Consider the following 19,673-nt stretch of genomic DNA (forward strand, 5'->3'; position numbering starts at 1 on the left):
GAGCTGGTTCTTTGAGAAAATCAACAAGATAGATTAAACCCTTAGTCAGACTAACCAGAGGGCAGTGAGACAGTATCCAAATTAACAAAATAAGAAATGAAAAGGCAGACATAAAAACAGAAACTGAGGAAATTAAAAAAAAATCAAATCCTACTACAAAAGCCTATTCAACTAAACTTGAAAATCTGGAAGAAATGGACAGTTTTCTAAATAAATACCAGGTACCAAAGTTAAATCAGGAACAAATAAACCATCTAAACAATATAGAAGCAGTCATTTAAAGTCTCCCAACCAAAAAAAGCCTAGGACCAGATGGGTTTAGTGCAGAATTCTATCAGACCTTCATAAAAGACCAATACTATTCAAACTATTCCACAAAATAGAAACAGAAGGAGCACTACTCAATTCCTTCTATGAAGTCACAATTATGCTTATACCTAAACCGCACAAAGACCAAAGAAAGAAAACTTTACACCAATTTCCCTTATGAATATCACTGAAAAAATACTCACTAAAAGTCTCGCAAGCTGAATCCAAGAACACATCAAAATGATCTTCCACCATGATCAAGTAGGCTTCATCCCAGGGATTCCGGGATGATTCAGTATAAAGAAATCCATCAGTATAATCCACAATGTAAAAAAATTCAAAGAAAAAAATGATCATTAGAGGCTGAGAAAGCATTTGACAAAATTCAACACCCCTTCAAGATAAAGTCCTGGAAAGATCAGGAATTAAAGACCCTAAACATAGTAAAATCAATATACAGCAAACCAGTAGCCAACATTAAACTAAATGGAAAGAAACTTGAAGCTATCCGACTAAAATCAGGGACTAGGCAAGGCTACCCACTCTCTCCCTACTAATTCAACATAGTGCTCAAAATCCTAGACAGAGCAATCAGACTACAAAAGGAGGTTAAAGGGGTACAAATAGGAAAGGAAGAAGTAAAAATATCACTATTTGCAGATGATGATAGTGTATTTAGTAACCCCAAAAGATTCACCAGAGAACTACTAAGCCTGATAAATAACAGCAAAGTGACTGGGTATAAAATTAACTCAAATAAACCAGCAGCCTTCCTCTACTCAAAGGATAAGCAGGCTGAAAAAAATGACACCCTTCACAGTAGTCACAATAACATAAAATACCTGGGTGTGACTCTAATCAAGCAAGTGACAGATCTGTATAACAAGAACTTCAAGTCTCTGAAGAAAGAAATTGAAGATCTCAAAAGATGGAAAGATCTCCCATGATCATGGATTGGCAGGATTAATATAGTAAAAATGGCTATTTTGCCAAAAGGAATCTACAGATTCAATGCAATCCCCAGCAAAATTCCTACTCAATTGTTCACAGAGTTAGAAAGAGCAATTTGGAAATTCATTTGAAATAACAAAAAGCCCAGGATAGCGAAACCTATCCTCAATAATAAAAGAACTTCTGGGGGAATCACCATCCCTGATCTCAAGCAATATTACAGAGCAGTAGTCATAAAAACTGTATGGTATTGGTACAGAGACAGGCAGATAGATCAGTGGAATAGAATTGAAGACCCAGAAATGAACCCACATACCTATGGTCACTTGATCTTTGACAAAGAAGCTAAAAGCATCCAATGGAAAAAAAGATAGCATTTTCAACAAACAGTGCTGGTTCAACTGGAGGTCAGCATGTAGAAGAATGCAAATTGACCCATTCTTATCATCCTGTACAAAGCTTAAGTCCAAGTGGATCAAGGACCTCCACATCAAACCAAATGCATTCAAACTAATAGCAAAAAAAGTGGGGAAGAGCCTTGAGCACATGGGCACTGGGGAAATTTTCCTGAACAAAACACCAATGGCTTATGCTCTAAGATCAAGGATCGACAAATGGGACCTCATAAAACTTCAAAGCTTCTGTAAGGCAAAACATTAGGGCAAAACAGCAACCAACAGATTGGGAAAAGTTTTTTACCAATCCTACATCTGATAGGTGACTAATATACAAAATATACAAAGAATTCAAGAAGTTAGATTCCAGAGAGCCAAGTAACCCTATTAAAAATGGGGTACAGAGATAAACAAAGAATTCTCAGCTGAGGAATATTGAATGGCTGAGAAGCACCTAAAGAAATGTTCGACATCCTTAGTCATCAGGGAAATTCAAATCAAGACAGTTGGAGTGGCTAAGATCAAAAACTCAGGTGAAAATAGATGCTGGTGAGGATGTGGAGAAAGAGGAACACTCCTTTGTTGCTGATGGGATTGCAAACTGGTACCACCACTCTGTAAATCAGTCTGGAGGTTCCTCAGGAAATTGGACATTGTACTACCTGAGGACCCAGCTATACCTCTCCTTGGCATATACCCAAATGATACAACAAGGGCACATCCCCCACTATGTTCATAGTAGCCTTATTTATAATAGCCAGGAACTGGAAAGAACCCAAGTGCCTTTCAATTCAACAGAGGAATGGATACAGAAAATGTAGTACATCTACACAATTGAGTACTACTCAGTTATCAAAAACAATGACTTCATGAAATTCATAGGCAAATGGATTGAACTACTAAATATCATCCTGAGTAAGGTAACCCAATCACACACACACACAAAAAAAAAAACCCACACATTATATGCAGTCACTGATAAGTGGATATTAGCCCAAAATCTCAAATTATCCAAGATAAAATCCACAGCCCACATGAAGCTCAAGAAGGATAACCAGTGTGTGGATGCTTCAATACTTCTTAAAAGGGGGAACAAAAAATATTCATTGAGGGAATATGGTTACAAAGTTTGGAGCAGAGATTGAAAGATTGGCCATTCAGAGGCTGCCCCACCTGAGGATACATTTATATACAGCCACCAAAACTAGATAATATTGATGGAACCAAGAAATGCATGTTGACAGGAGCCTGATATAGCTAGCTTTCTCCTGAGAGGCTCAGCCTGAACATGTCAAATACAGAGGAATGCTAGCAGCAAACCATGGAACTGAGAACGGGGTCCCCATTGGAGGAATTACAGAAAGGATTGAAGGAGCTGAAGGGGCTTGCAACCTCAAAAGAACAACTATATCAATGAACCAGACTCCCAGGGACTAACTCACTACCCAAAGAGTACACATGGACAGACCCATTGCTCCAGCTGCGTATGTAGCAGAGGATGGACTTGTTGGGCACCAATGGAAGGAAAAGCCCTTGGTCCTGCCAAGACTGGACCCCTCCAGTGTAGGGGAATATTGGGGGAGGTGGGAAGGGGGGGTGGTTGGGGAGGGGGAACAGCCTTATAGAAGAATGGGAGTTGGATGGGATAGGAGACTTATGGATGGGAAGCTGGGAAAGAGAATAACATTTGAAATATAAATTAAAATATCCAATAAAAAATTTTATAAAAAAGAAAAAAGAAAAACATGCAAAATTTAAAACAATAGAATACTATGCAAAACAACTGTTATCTACCTAAAACTAATTTAATTTCATCATGTCAGTTCTTATTTCAGAGATTTAATACCATTTACATGGAAACAGTGGATATGCACACCAAGGTGTGTGGGGTTATATGTTTCTATCAACAGGTTTGTCATAAACTCTGTATATTCAAGGGGCCACTGAATTAAACAATAGACACATTTTTAAGTTTGGACTCAAGGCCCAACTGGCATTCGGTATCAGAAGGAAGAAAAGAAAAACATTATCGTGTCTACAACAGTGTTTCCAAACTTATTTTATTTAATAGCTTCCAATGGCTGAAGACTAAATATCAAATAATTATTTTTTATCAGAAAAATGTAACTAAGTTTAAGGATGTTTTTAATGGAACTTAATACTCTTTGGGAGAATCGATGTTTTGTTTTGATTTAAGACTTTGTGGTGGCTTTGGTAAGTTACATAGAAGTAACTCACACTTTGAGGAAAGGCCAGCATAATAAAACCTTCTCTTCACTTCCTATAAGGACAAGTGAAAGACATGAGTAATGTTTGAAGTGTGAATAATACAAATTATCACTTATATTTTTATATTTGGTTTGGGGCTATAAGGCAAATATTGATAATGTACATGAAAGTGCAAACAGCAAGAAGGAAGAGGGGGAGGGAAGGAGAGAGGGGAGAGGAGAGACGAGAGACGAGAGACAGAGAGACAGAGACAGACAGAGAGATTCATTCAAGTACTCCGGTTCTGAGATCAGCTAGAAGTTTCAATAATCCCCTGTGAAAAAAGACCTTTTTTTTTTCAAAACCTGCTAGGGAAAACATCTCTCAATAGATATTCCTAATGAAATATTCCTGTAAATGATTAAAAGACCGTAAACCCAAGGATGATGGCATAATGAAGATTTCAGGGTAGAAAATGTCTACCCAGAATAGAAAAAGAACCAGTTAAAAATCACAACAATTGAAAAAAATATTTTCAGTGACAACTTCCACTTCTCTGGTAAGTTTTCCCATAAAATTTATAAACTGCTTTAAAAGAGAATACTGGCTAGTCAATTTACTTTAGTTTCTTCGGTTTTCTAATCAAGAAGCCGGACCAAATGCTAATTTTTCTCAATTCTAATATTCTATGATTCACATTAATATATGGTATTAAAATGGTCCCATTGGTCTATTCAAGTGATCATAGAAAAGGTGGCTTAAACTTCTGAAGCCTGAAAGGCAATCGTTTGTTAATAAGGAAAGAACGTATTGAGTGACCAAGACACAGTACCCAAGTCCTAACCCACTCCAGTTCTACTCAGCACCCCTGCTTCCAAGCCAGTGTGGTCATAAAATTCATTACATTGTTTTATTAAAGACTCTAAGAATCTCAGGTCCCCAGTGCTGGAAATCTTTCTTTATTATTTTTGGGATGAGATCAGGATTTTTTCCATCTTTAAAGGAGACCTCAACACTCAGATTTGAACATGAAGACAGGGGCTACAGATTGTTCTCAGGCTGCCTGGGATTCAGGGACACCAAGAAACAGACATGACCACAGCAATGGTTTTGGGTTATCATTTCATGCCCCAAGGAACCCCTTTTCCAGTGTTTTCTCTCCTCTAGTGGAAAAGTGTCTAGGCTACTCTCCTGTGGTAGAAAAAGTTCCCTGAAGGATGCAAGACTGAGAAAAGTAGAACTATAACCTTCATGATTTGTGCCAAACTCACATTCTAGACACTTAATACCACTTAAGCCCTAGAAGTCTTCTTACTGTAAACCATGAACTACAGTCGCAAGCCTTTTAAGGCAATCTGTGATTTAAAGTTATTTGTGTGTGTGTGTGTGTGTGTTTTACTTCAGGGAATGGTATAACAAGGTGGAATCCTCTTAGTGGCTAGGATATTATAGGCAGAAAGCCCACAGATTTTGTTTGGAAAAGAGGATTTCTTAAGATTTTTGGATAAAATTGAATTAATATTTAACAAACCATGTAATAGGATTGATTTTTAAATGGGAACAATGCACAGCAAAGTTGTGTCTAAGTTGATCCATATAGGATTCTAAGTACCTTAAGTCTTGTACTTCTCCTATGCCACTTCTCAGTATAGACTTCATGCATCAGGTGTAATCACTTTATACCTTTGATGTACATCATTGTGTCTTAGCAATGCCTGATTCAGTTTAAGGCCTTTTTATACAGTGTAAGAAATACAATATAACTGAGCTGTCAGCAAAACTTGTTCCTGATCATTCTTATTGTACATAAAAAGTGAATTAGTCTTATCTACTAATTTTGGGGAAATTATTAGAAAAGAGGAAGGAGAAAAACAAAAAAACAAAAAAACAAACAAAACCCAAACAACTTACCTCAACAAAGGAACTCCAGATAAAGCAAACAACTGAAAACTCGGGACAATTTTAACAAAAAGGAGAATTTAGCACGATTTGATTCCTTTCTTTATCTCATTTAAGAAATGTTTGTTAATGAGAATGATAAAATAAACCCACTACTGTGTCCTGTCATTACTAAGGGAGTCTAATTATCCTGGCTGAGAGTCAAGTATACAATTAAACCACGTGAGACTATCAGGTGATATATAAAAGCATGTGTGAGCATATTATGCTTGTTTGAGAAAGCTGGTATATTAAACCTGTGACATTTTCATTTAACAAGAAATGAGCAGTATCAGTTATCTTCATATGGGTTAAAATGCTATTTAAGATTGATTTCTGGAAAACTGTTAATCTTAGGTTTGTGTATAATTCTTAATTTTTCAATATAGTTGGTCGCCAAGGAAGTCATTAAGTGATACATGAATGTCAAATGCCTTAGTTTGAGTACCTGTTAAACGCTATGCAAAATATAAATAGGATTGTATATTTTCAAAACTCTAAAATAAACACAAAGAATATATAGGTCTACATGTTATAATTTCAAACTCAACACTAGCACATAAATTTTTACCTAAATACATACCAGAATACTTCCTATGACAACACATGCACCCACAAACACATGGCCATGCACAGAACCTTGTTTTTCTGCATTTGCAAGGAAAGTTAGAATATACAATATAGTACATCGTGTCAACTTAAATCATGTCAGAAAATCAATGAGGATGGCAATAAAAAATCTAATGTGAGAAATTAAAGTACAAGGAGATAATGATCCCATAGATTAAAAACACTGAAGACTGATGGAAAGCTAGGATTTGGATTGCTTGTCCCAGTGGTCTTAGAAGATACAGATGAGAACAGGACTGTTTGTAAACATTCTGAAGATTCAGTTTAGCAAAAGGTATGATAGCCTTTGTAATCCAGCAATCCAGGCTAGAGACCTAGAGCGTCTGGGCTTCGGTTTGCAGAGAGACTTTATAGCTGTGGGCTCCTCCGCAAGGCTGGGGGTGCAGATGGTGATCGGGAGGCCCATCTGGATGGGAGCCGGCGATTGGCTGGTCTGGCAGGTCGGGAAAATCCTTTTCCATTGGAGGCTTTCACTGCTATGGACTCCTACAACATAAATAAATGCTGTAATCTCTTAATACATACCACCTTTATCTGGAAATTATCCTTTTCATCACCATCATCATCACACCACCACCACCACCACCATCATCATCATTGTAACAATAGTAAAAGTGTTCAAGAGATTTTATACTTATGGGTCCAACGGGCCTTCTTTCAAGAACTTTTTTTGGGTTTATTTATTTTTATTTTCTATATATGGATAGTCTGCCTGTATGTATGTGCAGCACGTATGTGTCTATGTGGAGGTTAGATTTCTAGTTCCAGTGGATTCCCTGGAAGTGGAGTTACACACACATGTGAGATACCATGCGGCAGCTAGGAACGGGACTCAGGTCTCTGGAAGAACAGCGTGTGCTCTCCTCTGTTCAGCCTTCTCTCCAGCTCCTCCACCCGGTCTTCCGAATAAAGCTGATATTCTTCTGTCTGGGACAGGCAGCAGGCACAGACTCAGATGCTATCACCTCACTCACAGACAAGCAATAGCCTCAATTTTTTATTGTCCCTTGGGAGACTTAAATTTAATTCACTGGGTTTTTTGTTTTGTTTTTAATCAGACAAAGCGACACAATCTGCTCCTAAGGGTCAACAGCAAAGTAAAGCCTTGCCAATCCCTGAGCAGGGAAGAGCAGGAGACAATCAGCATTTACTTTCAGTTCAGGAGAATGCATTGGTTTTGGTCTCCAGTCTCAGCTCCTACAGATTGATGGTTTCAACTAACGTGAAGAGAAGTAAAAAGCCAGGGAATTATTTAAAATGCTTGCTAATGATAATAGCACACCATATAACATCTTATAAGTCAGCTTGAGTTGCATATATTAAAGGGCATTTTATGTGAGTGTTCACAGTAAATGACAACTTGCTTAACCTTCCCCTTTACAACTAATGAAGACTACCACTTCTAAGTGGATAAAAACAAAAGGAAAAAAGGCTTACGTAAGTACTCATTTCTACTAATTTCCATGTAAAAACTATCTGCAACTAGCTGTATTTTGTAAATAGTCTTTTAGTGGCACAAACAAAAGAGTTCTACTGGACACTGTTTTAAATTGTTGTTTTACCCACCCATTCATATGAGGACATGGGTCATAGAGTAGGAAAGTCTGAACCAGGCATAACTGAGAAAGTAGAAGGTATTATGTATGTACAGAAATAATAAACCTTTAGAGTAAAAAAACCTGTAAATTAACAAATATGTATCATTTTTTAAAGAAAGAAAACAAATAACCTTCCCTAGGTTCTTGAAAGCATCTTAAATTAATCCTATCTATCTATCTACCTACCTACCTATCTATCTACTTATCTAACTACCTATCTACCTACCTACCTATCTATCATCTATCATCTACCTATCTATCTATCATCTATCTATCTATCATCTATCTATCTATCATCTATTTATCATCTATCATCTATCTACCTATCTATTATTTTTGAGGGTTGGTCTCACTCCATAGTCCCAGATAGCCTGGAACCACTTTGGAAACCACTCCAGTCTCAGAGAGATCCACTTGCTTCTGCTTACTGAGTGCTGAAATTAAAGGCATAAGGCACCACAGGTGTCCCTAATATTATTTATCTTAAAGAAATAAAGTACTAGTTTAAGCTTTAAAAGCCATAACCTTAACCCACATTTAGTTGTCTTGTCACAGAGGGCTGAGACGTTAAGAAGATGACGAAATACGTCTACATCCTACTTACATGATCAAGCAGCTGAACTGCCTTCAGAGCTATTGCTAAAGGTGGATGTAGTTCTTGCTTTCTCAACTTTGTAATCTTATTTGAATCTACTCCTTGACCCACTTGCTGACTGCCGTGTAAAGCAAATGTCCCATCTGATGCGATCTGAACATTGACTCAATATGAAGCAACCACTTACATCAGAACCACATTTGGTCCAGTTATCCCTGAAGCATTTTGAATTTTGCAGTGCAGACCTTGTCTCAGTCTCATAGGTTTTCAACAACTTTTCCACAACACCGTAATTTGATTTGGGATCAGCTGACCTTGGCCGGCTAGAAAAATCGCTTGGTCTCCAGTCATGCTCATGGGACATCAGCTGACAGCTGCTGGGACTCTCTCGTGTCTGCATTTGTTTGAGCAGGCCTACTGTGGATGCTTCTGTGGGATCACTGAACACATTTTCCATGGGCACAGGCACGCTGTCAGTCTCTTTCAGAACGCTGGTCCCTTTGTCACTTTCTGGTATGTCAGCTCTGTGAGCAGTAGAGACAGCACAGGTATTGAGATTGTCAGGTGATTTTGTATAGCTTTCATTTTCCTGTATTGCTTGACAACCTCTGTCTGTTCTAAAAACCGTTCTGTGCAACTCATCGATCTTTGCGGCCAGCTTTTCATTCCTTGGAGTTGGTTCAAAGTTGTAGTTGTAACTTCTAACTGGGTCCCTCAGTGTCACTGAGGGAAGAAAGTCATTTTTCACATGAAGATCAAGATGCGATTTCATAGGGTTATCTGGAGTCACCTTAGCAGATTTTGCTGCACTGGAGGTAAAACCAGTTTTTTGAGATGGCCTGGAAAGGCTCTCTTTTGTACCTAATACAGTGTCACATGACCACAAATTAAGTCCAATGTCTTTGTTACCTGGAAGCTGTCTATCTAGTTTGACTTCTGGTATCCAAGAGGAAAACATGGTACTGTCTTTCATACTCTTGCCTTCTTGTGGAAACAATGGGGACTGCCTCAAGAGGAAATGAGGATTGTTATTTGTTTTGTCTTGACTCTCATGGGCCACCCACCTGTGGTATAAACTTTCCTTCAGTCTTTCCTGGGCTTGTTCAGAATATGACCTGGAAAGATTCCGAGAGGTACTTCTTGGAGGAGGAGCTGGTGGTGTTGCGGTTCTTTGTAAACCAGTTGTGCCAATGGAACACAGTTGCCCACAGAACTGTTTTGGAGTCCATTGGCAGCTCGGATTCTTGCTCTGCTTTTCTTTCTCCAAATTGGTTAGAAGAATGACCTGGCCATTGCTGATCAAGTGGTCCTCATGAGGCACATGGGTTACATTTGGCATTTCCTGCAGAACAGGATCTGATTTCATCCTAAACAATTATAAATCAAGATATATTAGTTACAATTATCTTTTCAAAATGAGCTTTGAAAAGCCAGTTTAAAAAATGCATTTCTGCTAAAGAAAAAAGAGTCACAATTTGATCAAATTTTTATATAACTATCAATATTTAGAGAGAGATATAGTATGTGTACACATATATAAATAATGTAATATATAAGTAATGCTATATATAAGTAATACACACACGCGCGCATGCGTGCGTGCACACATACACACACACACACACACACACACACACACACACACACACGTATTTTAAATCCACTTATTACAAGTCCTCTTTGTTGTAGGATAAAGTTGTCAGTGTTACATTCATGGATCTAACCTAAATTTTATTCAGTGTCATCCCTCATTTTCTCTATAATGTGGAACTTATGCTACACTCAAAGTAGACAGTGTAGTCTCTTGAGTTTCTGCTCTTAACATTCCCATTTATAAAGTCTTTCTCCTGTCATATACTTTCTTTCTCAATTACTATACAATTTCTATTCCCTTTAGACTTCACTTTTTTCCTTGGGTTTTAAATAACATTGAGAATGGTGTTGTTCTGAATGAAGTATCATGAGCGCTAGGTAACTCCAAATAGAATGTGTCATTTGAACTTGAGAGGAAAATAAGATGACCTTTTATTAACCAAAGAAATGAGCTCTAATGAACTGTGCCCACTGAGCAAAGAAAAAATACCCGGCTGGATTTAAAGTGGGCTGAGTGATAATGAATGGCACAGAAATACTAGAGTGTGGCAAATGTTAGAATAATCTCTTTGAATCACATGTCAAGGCCATGCTGTGCTTTCTGGAGGCCAGAAGGATGACTGGAAAGCATCACATTTCAATGGTTTTGGCTTTTTTTTTTTTTTTGAGAATTACATACAATATATTTTGCTCATATTCTTTGATCTTCCCTCACCCCCACCCAGATCTTCTCTACCTCCCTAGTCACCCAACTTCATGTTCTAATTTCACATGAGAGCATTGTACTATATGTGATTTGTAAATGGAAAATAGCACGTTTCTGCATAAAACACCAGTGGAGCAACAGTGTGGACTAAGGAATAATAAAATCACATAAATAACATAAGTCTTACTATACAACTTATAAGAAGCTTCTATGACAACTTACAATGGTGTACAATAAGCACGTACCAACAGATGACAGCAGGAAAGCTCAATGGGCAGAGAGAGGGCGTGCACAGTCGCTAACACACTCTGTTGTCAGTCAGCACAGAAATTTTCATCTTGCATTGTTCAAACACCACATTGCTAAAGCTGTCACAGTTTAAAAGACAATTTAATTGGACTTGCCTATTTGTGTATTCTTCTAGTCAAAAACCCAGCTGGAGAAAGAACTTCAGTAGATATGTAGTCATTCTGTACAATCTACTTTAGCTGAACACTGAAAGAGTACAGTACAGTATTCCTAATACTTGAATTATGAAATGTACTGGAAGACTACTTTTAAGGACCATGAGCTAAGATGTACATGATGAGTCAGTGTAGATGCATAGACTGCAAACAGAATTCTTTTTGATTCTCTTGTCTACAGGATCGCATGTGTCAGCCTACCTTCTGTGGTTAGCACGCTTTCGGATTTCCTCTTGAAAGGTGCACAATTCTTCACTAACTTTTGCAAGTTCTTCAAGAGCCTTTATACCATAGCACATAAAAGAGAGCTGTTGTTAGTTAGCATGCTAAAGTGTAAATACTTCTTTAGAAATAGCTCCTGGCTGACCCCCATCTTACTTACGGTGTTAAGGGCGACAGAACAATCTTTGCTATCCTTAGAGGTCGTCTCACCAGCCCAAGCCTCACATGCCTTCCTGTCTGTGGCCAAAGGATTCTGAAACCCCACTTTGGTTTCTCTGTGTATATTTTGTTCTGGAGACACTTGACTTTCTTCCCCAAGGAAATCCCTTTCTCTTTTCTTTTCCTTTTCTGGATCATCTCGGTGGTTGAACACTCTGAATTCGCATTGTCCTAAGTTTGGATTTGGAGGAAATTCCATTTTATCTTGATCATGACAAAGACAAATGACCTTAGAATGTTCATTCATGTTCATTTTCCTCCGCAGCTTGACTTCCTGGCAGAGCTGTAGAAATTGAAAATTAAAAATGTATTATCCCTAATTTACTTGACCAATATATTCTATTAAAGGCAGTCTCACTTTGTAGCCCTGGGTAGCCTAGAACAAATTCCGAAGTCAAGAGTGGCTTCAAACTCCTAAAGATGTTCTGAGTACTGGAAATAAAGCTATGTGTCAGTATGCCCAAGATAAAATACTCCACTGTGCTTTCATAATCATATGATGATGTTTTTGTTTTATTTTTTAGTTTTCAGAATAAGTGTCAATTTTCTTTAGCCTGTGAAAATACTTCCTCTGTTTTATCATGTGCTAGCATTACATACTATAGACCACTATGTACATGACCAGAAGACACCATTCTGGGATTGAGATATTCTCCATGGGCAGGGTGGGTTGCTCTCAACTGTGTGGTCTTGAGTACAGGTAGGGAGTCCCTGGATAAGAGGAAAGGGAAGGAAACAAGCAGAAAATGTTTTCCAAATTGTAGAGGGTAATGAAAGAACCATTAATCATAGATGTCTTGACTTACTTTAGAGGAAGAATTTAATAGCTTTTCCTATTTTCTGTTTTGCTGTATCATTTTTTTCCACTCTGTATTTTAGTCATAACCTGTTTAATTGTTGTTAGTCAGGGAAAAAGTATGTTTGCCTTACAAACATACAAAGCACTTACTTTGCTTATCTACTTTAAAAAAAAGGTCCAGCAATCTGTTAAATAACCCATAAAATTAATACTGTGTATTGAATGAAATAGAGCAAAATAAATATAGTTCACTTTCAGTTGGGAGAAGCTTGAATGCACGCCAAAACACACGTGGAAAAAAAAGATCTCAGAGCCAAGTATGGGGTGCCTAGGAGAGGATTTAGGAGAATAAAATTGCAGACTACATCAGAGCCATGACATGTCTTTTCAAAAACCCATTTCCTAGTAAGTGTGCTAACATGTAGAATCTATGCATCTACACTGACTGCCAGAATAAATCTGATGGCCACTGCCACTTTTGTGCTCAGCATATGGCATACTTTTCCATGCTGCTCAGCTACATGACATCCTTAGATGTCATCTCAGGAACGATCTCTGTTCTGGTGCTAAGGTAGAATCTTAATACTCTATGTCCCACAGACTATTTCCTGCATTCCCGTCCTACGTTCTAGTATCTGAACACTTAGATAGAATGTGCACACTACTCTCAGCACCGTGCCTCTGAATCCAGAGAATGAGAAATCGATACACTGTAGAGTAACGTTACAAAGTCTTCATTTTCATGCAAGACCATAAAATAAATGTAGCCTCAGAGTTAGCACTGGGTCGGGTTGAGCCAGTTTTGTTCTAGGAAATACCACGAGACGTTTATTTCTTTGACGGAAGCAGCAACATGAACTTGGATGCAGCGGGATTTTCGTTTCGAGCTTGGACTCTTCAGTATGTTTAAAATAAAGCAAGCCTTACCTCTTCGATCCTCTTCTGCATGATCCTCCACTGACTCTCCCATTCTTTTCTTTCATTGTCAAACTGGTCCAGTAACTCCATCTTTTCCTTATGCCAGTTGGCCTCTGTGGTCTCGCACTGCTCATGCAGGTCCACGGCAACTGTGTACGCGTCAGCCAAAGGATTTCTGCTCATCTCTGCCTTCTCTTAGCTTGGAATTGTTAAACTGTGATTTGAAGTGGTCTCACTTGCCTTTAGAATAAAGCCTGAGATAAATACAAGAAGACACAGTGCCAGGCTTATGTGCTTTCTGTCAACGTATCATTTCTGTCAAAAGTCAATGATATCATTAAGCTATAGAAAACTAAACAAGAAGATAACAAAAACCTGCTTATAAAAGAGTTTTTATTTGAAAACAGTCAATAAAATGGTATTGTCCTAAGACCTTTTCCTCTCTTTTGAGACTAACAGGAAAATCATGGTGACCATGCTGGCTAAGTACACATGTATGATATAAATGTTTCCTTACCTAACTAACTGCCTAATCTAAAAAAGACTTTAGTCCTAAATACTCACAAGTTTGAGTATGAAATACAATTGTATGGTTGCATCTGTAGGTGGGCTGATTCTGTTAAAATAGAATTAACTCTTTATTTGGCTGGACACGTTAGTTACATCTGCCCAGGATTTAAGATTTTGAGCTGCTTCAGGGTAACTGTCTAAGTTCTGTATTCAGAGATCAAGTCCATGTCAAGTGGGAAGAATGGATGAAGACCCAAAGCAGGTGGTCACCTCGAGAGCCTCATATCTCAGCAAGAAACTAGCCTAATCTGAAAATTGAAAAGGTCATTATTTTACTTCCTCCAATAAAATCGAAGTATCATTATGTTCCATGAGAATTTTAACTTGTGTTAAAACTTATTCATGACCTCTTCTCTTTCACCTGGACTATTTATGTCTAGAATATAACTATAGGAAATAGTTACAGAACAATAACTACAAGGAACTGCTATATCGTACACTAAGTAGTGACCAAAGTAACTTGATTTCTAACATTCAGCATATGAATATTAAGGAATTGAAGAGACAATTTAAAATACCAGATATGGGGGCCAGAAAGATGGCTCAAACTTTAAGATTGCACACTTGTTCTTACAGAGGACACATGTCTGGATCTCAGCCCCATATTGGATGACTTACAACCATCTGTGACTCCAGCTTCAAGGAATCCAACAGCTTTTTCTGAAGTCTATGGGCACCCACACTCACACATGCACATACCCCCACCACACATACACATATGCAAACAATTAAAAATAAACTTTAAAAGGCTGGATATATAATTATCTTACAAGCTTTAGTATCTTATTTACATTGAAGAAAGGATATTGATAGAGTTACTATAAACTTTAGACGGTATAATAAATGCACAGTAATTTGAGAAATTAAAAATCTTATAATCTGGACTTTAAAATTTTTGCTTTGTCTGAAGAAAGGTTTTATTAATAAAATCATGTGTCTTTATATTGAATAGAAAAAAACAGATTTACAAGTGAATGATTTTATTTAAAACAATTATGCCAATAAGAAACATGGTATTATATGTAATTCAGAAGGAAGGAGCACATGTTTAACACATACACACACATTCTATAATTCTCTCTCTCTCGCTCTCTCTCTCTCTCTTTCTCTCTCTCTCTCTCTCAGGAAACAAAACACCTAAACCTGATTAGTAACCTGATTGTTCAGCTTACTAATTATTTACTAATTATTTGTCATTCACTAATCAATTAGCATAATTACTAATTAATATATGGCTGCAATGCTACAACCTTCTGTTACACACAAATCTGCCAATAGTCAATGTGCGCTGTTCCTGGCAGAATTCAGTCTACATGATTATGTAGTAAGAACTACTTTGTATTCACAGCAGATAGATGCCTATTTCATACCTCACGTATCAGATGACTATGAAAGATAAGTTTACCTTTTGTCGGGCTTCTCCAGTCCAGATATGAATGAATTATTATAGACTACGAGGAACTAAAAACAGCTCGATGCAGGGCTCCATTTTTTAAAAACAGACAACCTTACTAATGTTAGTATCTATAGTTTCTCAGAAAGCATTTACCAGGGCCCTTTGACAGTGTTTGCATATTTCCTTGTCACTCACAGTATCATTACCAATTCATTCAAGAACAACAAACGATTTCCAGTTTAGTTAGAAACATGCTCTCGTGACCCTTCAGCGCTCACTCACTCTCTGTTTTTAACCTCGTTTCCATTTTCTTCTTCATTAGACTTGGTTTTCTGTTGCTACTCACCCCCACTTAGAAGCCAGACCACGAAAATCTAACAAAATGAAGAGAGTAAAGAGCTTACAGAATTTGGAGTTTCATTTTGCTTTACATAAACTTTGCTGATATTATCTAGTGATACTCTGGGTCTACGCAAAACCTATTCCCAGGAAACACAGACCGGGTTTATGTTGTGAATGGAAGACTGCTTTGAAACTATCTATAACAAAAGTAACTCAGGGGTTAGGAATTGCCTCTGGGACTTCTTAGGAAAAGGGGAGACCCTAGAGACATCACGAGGAAACCACAAATTTAACCAAAGACATTGTAAAAGAGGAGTAGATAATTGCAAGATATGTAGAAAAGAGGTTTTACAATATCCCATGTTTTGCCCTAACTGTGTTTAAACAGTGGACTTGCTCAGAACTCATGCTCACAAGGATTTATGACAATCATTGTAACAGATTAGTTCAAGGATATTTTTTGTTTGGTTGGTTTTTGCTTTTTGCTTTTTTCATTCTTAACTCTTCTTGAACTATGCACACCTCAGAGTTTCAAGTGGTCAAGCCTTCCTATTTTTATCCATAATAAGATCATCCGTAAATACCCTAGATCAGCGTTGTCACTAATAACAGGAATATGTCAGCCTAGGAAACAGGCATGAGGGCCTAAATCCTGAACTAACTATCTGCAGTCCAAGCCATCACTGTTGAAGGCCGATCTACACGGCTTACTCTTTCCAGAGCCAGAGTAAAGTCCAGCTCTTGAAGGGTAATGGCTAAGATTGAAAACCAAGCACAGCCATCTCATACAAGAAAGAAGGCTTTCTGAAGGTTTATTTACAGCCGTTTCTCTGGCAGTGTTTTTGGAAAGGCAACCCCCTTGCTTTCCTAGGATCTCAGCCTTGTCATCAACACACACGTAAATGCCCACAGTAACAAACACAGTTGCACTGCCCTCTATAAACAAAACACGTGGGGAGGGGGCGTAAAACATTCTGAAGAGTGAGAAGCGAGTGAAAGAATGCATAACAAGAATCTAAACGCTACTGTATCATAAGGATTTTTTTAAGGTTCATTTTATTTATGAGTGTTCTACCTGCATATGTGCCTGCATGCCAGAAGAGGGCATTATATGCAAATCGCATTAGAGATGGTTGTGAGCCACCATGTGGCTGCTGGGAATTGAACTCAGCAGCCAGTGCTGTTAACCATGGAGCCATCTCTCCAGGACCACAAATTCTTGCTAAGTTCTGATTTCTCCCCCTTGCCATTCATCTTCCCTGTTTCCCTTCATTCTTTCCTTCTCTCTTCTCTGTGTAAACAACTTTTTTTTTCCTAAAGTAAAACTGATCATTTCAAACTTTACCTCACTGAAAGCAAATCTCAAAGATTAACTATTAAATATTCGCTTTGACTTTGTCTGGCCTTGGTATTTTTCTGTTTTCTTAAAGACATATGCCAAGTTAAGTATAGTGCAAAACAATTTGTCCCTAGTAAAAAGCTGGGTAAATATTTAAAACTGTTTTTTGTTATCATTCTAAATTAGGTCTTGAGGATGTCAGGCTAAATGATCAATTTTGTGAGGACAGAATGTTCTATGATGAGAAATTTTAAGGCCAAGTGGATCAGCCATTCAAAAGCCTGGTTTTAGAGCTCTCCACTGAAGCCAGTATAAAAGCTCTTCTTGTTCTTAGCTGTCAGTCTTTCCCTCCCACAGAATTCTGGCATCTCTGTGGGAGAGAAGAAAGGATTTCTACATTGTACATCCCCTTCCCCATAGCTCCTTGCTGTTTCATTTCAGCATTCCCAAACTTCATTCAGAAGAAAAGTTTATTGGAGGAAACTTAGAGAAGTAGCCACATTTGTTTGTTACACAAATGCCCCACCCCTAGCAACACTAAGCTGGCATCCCATAGTTCCCTTTAATTTACTTCTCCCTAAAGCCAAAAAACAGGATGGTAAAGGGTTGAGAGTGGGTTGTGCACGTGCTGTAATAGGAAGCCAAGCGGTTTAGCTGATGGGTCAGTTTTGCCAGGGAGCAAAATTTAAGAACAACAAAGCGGGTCTCATGAAGTATACATGACAAAATACAAACTTTGATTTTAAACAACTTTTGGGTTGGGGAAACAAAGCTATAAACGTAATGCTGAGCACAGGATCACTGCTGCAGCTTCAGCCCCTAGACCTACCAGTCTGGCCATGGTCAGCCAAGGCATGCTCAGTGCTTTCTACATCATGGTTACGATCATTTCAAACTCCGTCTTGCCTGCTGAAACTGGATTTTAGCCACGCCAACTAAGGAATGTCAGGAGGGCTGATCCTACTGCTGTTTCTGTCTTAGGAGAATTCCGCTTGGAGTACTTGTTTTGTGCCCATTGTTTTCTTTTATTACTTTCTGAGCATATTGTGTTTTTTTTTTTAATATTCCAAGTCCTTTATACACTTGAGGATGCAGACTCCAGAAGGAATATCAGAAACAGCAAATACTGCCAACCTCACAATTCCTAGAAGAAATCATTTGGCCTGATGATAAGTTGCTCCCAATGAATTTTGTGGGATTAGGAAGTCCCATGCCTTGAAAAAAATACTGTGTCACTTGTCTTCAAAATTCCTTCCCTCACTTTCCAGGTTATTATCCACCACTGGGACCATTTTAGGCAGTTAAGGAATCCTCTGTCTCCCGTGTGGTGCGTCAGCAAATGCATCTATCCAGAGACTCCCCATTTGATTTTATTAGAAGATTAAAGTTAAAAAAGAATCACTTCTCTTTCTGCCTGCTCCTCATTTTCAGGCAAGGTCAAAGAAATGCAGCACAAAGAACTCCGAAGAAGTCAACTTTGTTTTCTCATTGGGTCACCATCTTTATTTTTGGTTCTCCAACTATTTACTCATGGTCTCAATTTAAGCTACAGGCACATCAGTTTTAGTTCCCTTAACCGATAAGATACAAGCTTTGATGAAAAACATCTTTTAGCTTGGGGGAAGCAAGGATCTAAAAGTAATAATAACCTTGAGCAAAGGAGCTTCTGCGATTTCTTGAAGACACCAGTGCTTCTGAGCTCACATTATAGAGAAAAAAAATACGTCTCCTGGAGTGGAATAGCAGTCTGGAATAAAACTACATTTTTTTAAAAATTACAATTTTGAAATAACAGTGAACTTACGTCTTGTAAATTTTACATCGCAGATATTAAAAATAAATTCACCACAGATTGCATTCTAATGGAAACTTACAGTGAGCAAAGTTTTTCTGAACTACTGAGAATGAGCAAGAACAGTCTCAAAGAGAAGATGCTGCTGTTGTCCAGGCTTTAGAAATCCACCCTCAGCAGCTGAACAGCCTCTTCTCCAAGTCAGGAACCCGTTACATACCTTGCCCACTGTTCTGAGACCGAGACACAAGCATAGTCAGCACAGGAGATGCCGAAACCACACTTACTTCTGCATCCTTAATCTAAGGCGCAAGTTTACCAGGAAGAAACATACCTCCTCGCACTTGGGGGTCGTCCTGCAGCAAGTCAGGCTCTGCGTGACCAGTCTAGCAATGGAAGAGGCGGGGCAGAGAGCTAGTTGTCTTAAAGAGCAGTGATTCTTTTACAAAACAAAGTCCATCCATTTCCCACAGCAGTCCAGACAAACCCCTTTGCAAACTGCACCCTCAGAGGACTTCTGAGCTCAGTGTCACAACAGCAGCTGGGCTACTGTGACGTCAGGGACTTGGAGGCGGCCTTAAAGCCGCTGCTTCCAACCAGAGCTCTGTAACTTTAGAGCAGTTCTCCCTCTGGGTAAACAACTCCAGGTCCAGGACATTTTTAACTTTTATAATGGAGCCCAACATTTT

The 19,673-nt window shown here is 38.3% G+C and overlaps 1 protein-coding gene and 1 long non-coding RNA gene across 3 annotated transcripts in view; one reads left to right on the forward strand and one right to left on the reverse strand.

Moving 5' to 3' along the window:
* The window catches only part of LOC148006895 (uncharacterized), a 138,448-nt gene that overhangs the window by 103,440 nt on the left and 15,335 nt on the right, over positions 1–19,673 (forward strand). The window lies entirely within an intron of this gene.
* On the reverse strand, positions 4,808–19,515 carry 9330159F19Rikl (RIKEN cDNA 9330159F19 gene like). The gene is given in 6 exon segments (NM_001144859.2): positions 4,808–6,917; positions 8,812–9,991; positions 11,589–11,668; positions 11,770–12,111; positions 13,555–13,799; positions 19,319–19,515. Coding segments are annotated over 5 exon segments (1,914 nt in total). The 5' UTR covers positions 13,729–13,799; positions 19,319–19,515; the 3' UTR covers positions 4,808–6,779.

This window comes from Rattus norvegicus, chromosome 1, assembly GCF_021556685.1.
Source record: "Rattus norvegicus strain SHRSP/BbbUtx chromosome 1, alternate assembly SHRSP_T2T, whole genome shotgun sequence".
NCBI classification, from domain to species: domain Eukaryota; kingdom Metazoa; phylum Chordata; class Mammalia; order Rodentia; family Muridae; genus Rattus; species Rattus norvegicus.